Source organism: Diaphorina citri, unplaced genomic scaffold (assembly GCF_000475195.1).
Source record: "Diaphorina citri unplaced genomic scaffold, Diaci psyllid genome assembly version 1.1 scaffold3342, whole genome shotgun sequence".
Classification (NCBI taxonomy): Eukaryota; Metazoa; Arthropoda; class Insecta; order Hemiptera; family Psyllidae; genus Diaphorina; species Diaphorina citri.
The window spans coordinates 36,391-40,266 of NW_007380751.1; the positions used below are offsets into that span (position 1 = coordinate 36,391).

The 3,876-nt window shown below is 41.1% G+C and overlaps 1 protein-coding gene across 1 annotated transcript; it reads left to right on the top strand.

Moving 5' to 3' along the window:
• Positions 1–2,220: 2,220 nt before the first annotated feature.
• Positions 2,221–3,746, top strand: LOC103520229 (midnolin-like). The gene is made up of 3 exons (XM_026831433.1): positions 2,221–2,488; positions 2,826–3,032; positions 3,245–3,746. The coding sequence occupies exons 1-3, from the start codon at positions 2,446–2,448 to the stop codon at positions 3,514–3,516; spliced, it is 522 nt and encodes a 173-aa protein (XP_026687234.1). The 5' UTR covers positions 2,221–2,445; the 3' UTR covers positions 3,517–3,746.
• Positions 3,747–3,876: the final 130 nt, after the last annotated feature.

Consider the following 3,876-nt stretch of genomic DNA (forward strand, 5'->3'; position numbering starts at 1 on the left):
CGCATTTTACCTCCCTCCCTCCCCTCCCTCCCTCTCTCTCTGCCCTCCCCCTCTCTCTCTTCCTCTCTCTCGTCCTCTCCTCCTCTCTCCTCTCTCTCTCTCTCCTCTCTCCTCTCTCTCCTTCCTCCTCCTCTCCCTCTCTCTCAGTCTCTCTCCCTCTCTCCTTCCTCTTTCCTCTCCTCTCTCTCTTTCTGTGACTTCCTCTTAGTTCGTATGACTCAACTTCAAGGTAAAGACCCTAAGAGCTAATGGAAAGGGTTAGAAAGAATACGTATAAGTTTAGATTTGCAGAAGTTATGGTGACAGAGATAAGGAGTTATGATCAATAGATAGTGTAAACACTATCCCATGATGACGAGACGATGCGATCGAATCATTTCTAATCATTTTCCCGGCACTCGCGAAGGATTTGAGATTAATTCGCATATATGGTTGCAAGAGTTCCCCGACATATGTTGACAATTTGGGCCATTTGATGATTCACGGAGTAATCCGACAAAGAGTTATAATAGTTTCATGGGCCCCATGGTTGTGCCTGCGAAACCCGAGAAGTCAGAAATTGATTAGGGGTAGTATAAGGTGTGGACTTAAGGACTTATATGGATTTGCTGTCTGGTATCAATGAAAAAAATTGTTATGAGTGGAACCTAACTGTTGTTTACCCCGATTCCACAATTGGAACTGGTCATGTGAATGGGGAGTCGATCAAATGTGTTGGCTACCATAACGGAAATTGGAACCCTTCTTTCTTATTGATTTTTATGAATGCTGATTTTTCATATTTATCGTCCGTCATGGTTATATATTTTTGTTTGTATATAATTTATCTTGAACTTACCTGTTGTATCTCTTTTGCAATTTCTTTGCCTTCTAAGAGAGTTATTCCTTGGAATCTTCTAGATATTAGTCGACTTAATAGTTTTATTTACTTCCACTTTTAGATGGGTTGTGGTTCAAGCCAGGGTTTTTCTCTTAACTTGGGTCTTCGCGTGGAAGGACAAATGGTCGCTCTGTCGTGCGCAGGGTAACTGGTGGGCTCCTTTGTGTTCTCTATTCCACTCGTCACACAGGATCTTGGAACTGTCGATAAAAGCTGTCTGGTGTGCAGACGACGCCCATGGATTATCCTTATAATTCCTTATCCTCTGTGAGCTCCCTACTAATTTACTTAACTCTTGCTATACAAAATACATTTTAATCCCACCTTCTCTTTCCCCCTTTCTTCTAATGAATGAGCAACGTCAATTCAGAGCGCCCACATTCTTAAGATATGTTTCCCTTCTACGAACTTCTTTTTTTCTTTTTAACCCCCACGTGATTCCTTCACAAGTAGGGTTATAACACAGGGAGTGTGTTATAGCAAAGTTTCTCTTGCACACACTCACACACACCCTCACCCCTCTCCCCCGCTATTATGATATATCCTTCCCTCAATTCATTATTTGAGTCTCTTTCCCTTTGAACAAGACGTGTTATTATCGTTATGATATTTGCTGGTAATTTTCTGAATTTCGTTCAAAGTTCTTAGCAACGGCACTTATGTATTGAGTTTTTGTATTTATTTTTTATTATTATTATTTATTTTTTTCCTGCTACAAACATCAAACGAACCCTGTTTGATGTTTGACCTTCTTAAAGAACTTTTCAATAACTGAACAACTAGAAGTCAATATGTAGTCAAAAAATTCCAAGTCCCCTCTTCAAGAAACAAACGTGTATTGTAAAAATAATTTAATGTCTTTCTCCTAATGAATTCCATTCCCCCCCTAGAGGTTTTATTTCAAACCATAAAAACGCCCCCTAAACTAAAAATCACATCCTTAGCTCCCAAATATTTTAGAGAATGAATCAACAAAACTTAGCTATCGCTTACAACAGACTGTCTTGTAGCGCCTCATCAGAAAAATTAAGCACCCCTTTTAAGAGAAATATACACCATTCTATGTACGATTATATCCGGCATCAGATGGCAGAGAGGAGATAGGTACAGTGCTTCCAAATTGAAAGATTTACCCGTTCTTTTACACTTTTGCCATACTCATTGAAATAACGTACGAGTAATTTCTACATTAAATGAAAATAATACATGCCATGAGATTTTTAAACAATAAATGAGTACAAATAACTAGAATCTGAGGCCTTTCCCAATAGGGGGCTAGTGAGTGATCAGTTTGAGTAGATATGAATGTTAAAAAAAAATCATCAACTGACATTATCTTTATCTCTATTTGATTTCAGGAATCTAGCTCGAGTGCTTGTAGCAGTCCTAATAGCAGCACTCCCAGTAGCCCAACTCACATCCCTAGTGAAACCATTAGCAACATCCCGTCTTCATCTTCATCGAGCAGCAGTAATTTCGCCGCTAGTAATTCAGCTACAACGTCTACTAGTAGTAACACCAGCAGTAGCAGTAGTAAACGAAGGCAAGGGGCTATCATAGAAAGTATGCACCATCACGGAAAAGGCGTGTATTCGGGTACATTTTCAGGTGAGAAAATTATGCCAGGTGTACTTCAAGTTGATGAATTGATTTTTTTGTCCATTTAGTGATTTGATCGACAGACTTATATTTTCACTTTTCAATAAGAACAACATGTGGAACTCTAGTTAGACCTTGATTTGAAACCTTTGGATTTGCTTGGAGAATCAGTAATATTTTGGCGTAACCTAAGCTGACAAATGAATAACAATAAATGGAATATACCTTGTTTATCCTGCCAGAATGAGACTGAAAAGTCCCTTTACCCCAGCAGTCTAAATACGAATGTCCATGGCTGCTTTTGAAGGTATTGATTTTGACTAACGGACGTCCATTTCTTTCACAGGCACACTGAATCCGGCCCTGCAAGACAAGTTCGGTCGTCCTAAACGTGACATCAGCACCATCATCCACATTCTGAACGACCTCCTCTGTGCGACCCCTCAATATAGAGCTGCCCGCTCCTCTGCCTCCCCCTCCACGAGTAGTGCCCTGGACATGGCCCCCGCCTCCATCAGTCCTACGTCCTCGCCTGTCGTCAAGTCTACCAATGGTGAGTTTGCCTTTCTTCTGGGAAGTAGGCTTGTCGCGTCTCAATGTCTCGTCCTTTGTAAAGGACATCAGGAAAGAAGGATTTGTAATTTCCAAAAGGTGCTATTATTTTAGATTAGAAAAGTCTTAATCCAGATTCAAACCTTGTATGGCCCACTGCAGTATACATGAGTTGTTTTCACCACTGACTGTTTGAATATCTTTGACTTTTAGATATCAGCACCAACACAGATGTGAAGATGCTATCCGCCGGTTCGGATAGTTTAGAGAACCAAGCGACGCGTGACAAGATGGAACGCCTGCGTGTCATTATGGAGGAACGCCGCGAGCGTCGGCGCGCTAAGCGCAGCGCCCCTTACACCTGTCCTAGTACCATGACATCTACCCAGTGGTCAGCCAAGTCGGAGTCCCGTGACGTCATTGCTAACGAATCCATGGACACGGAGTCCCCCCCTGCAATCACTCCAGAGCCTGTGGTGGCCTAAATGTCCAACCCTGGGGAACACCTCTCCATCCACTGCCTTGCCCTACAACCTAGACAAGTAGATTACTAGTTGCCGTTTGCGAGTTTTACTTGGTTATATTTTTTATTTTGTAGAATAAATAGGAATGACGTTCATTAGAGGCCTGAATGGAAATTGAAATACGTTTGGTTCATATAGTGCTGATTTGTGGAAGACATCCCAGCCTGTGATACTCCCTATATTAGTACCATATTTTGTCTATAACTCAATACAGATCATCTACGACCTGTGTTGATGTCTGGTAAAATCTTCATTCTATGAATTTAAATTGTCTTTTCTTTCTTTTAAAAATTGGGGCGTCACAGAGGAATGTGGTTTTTA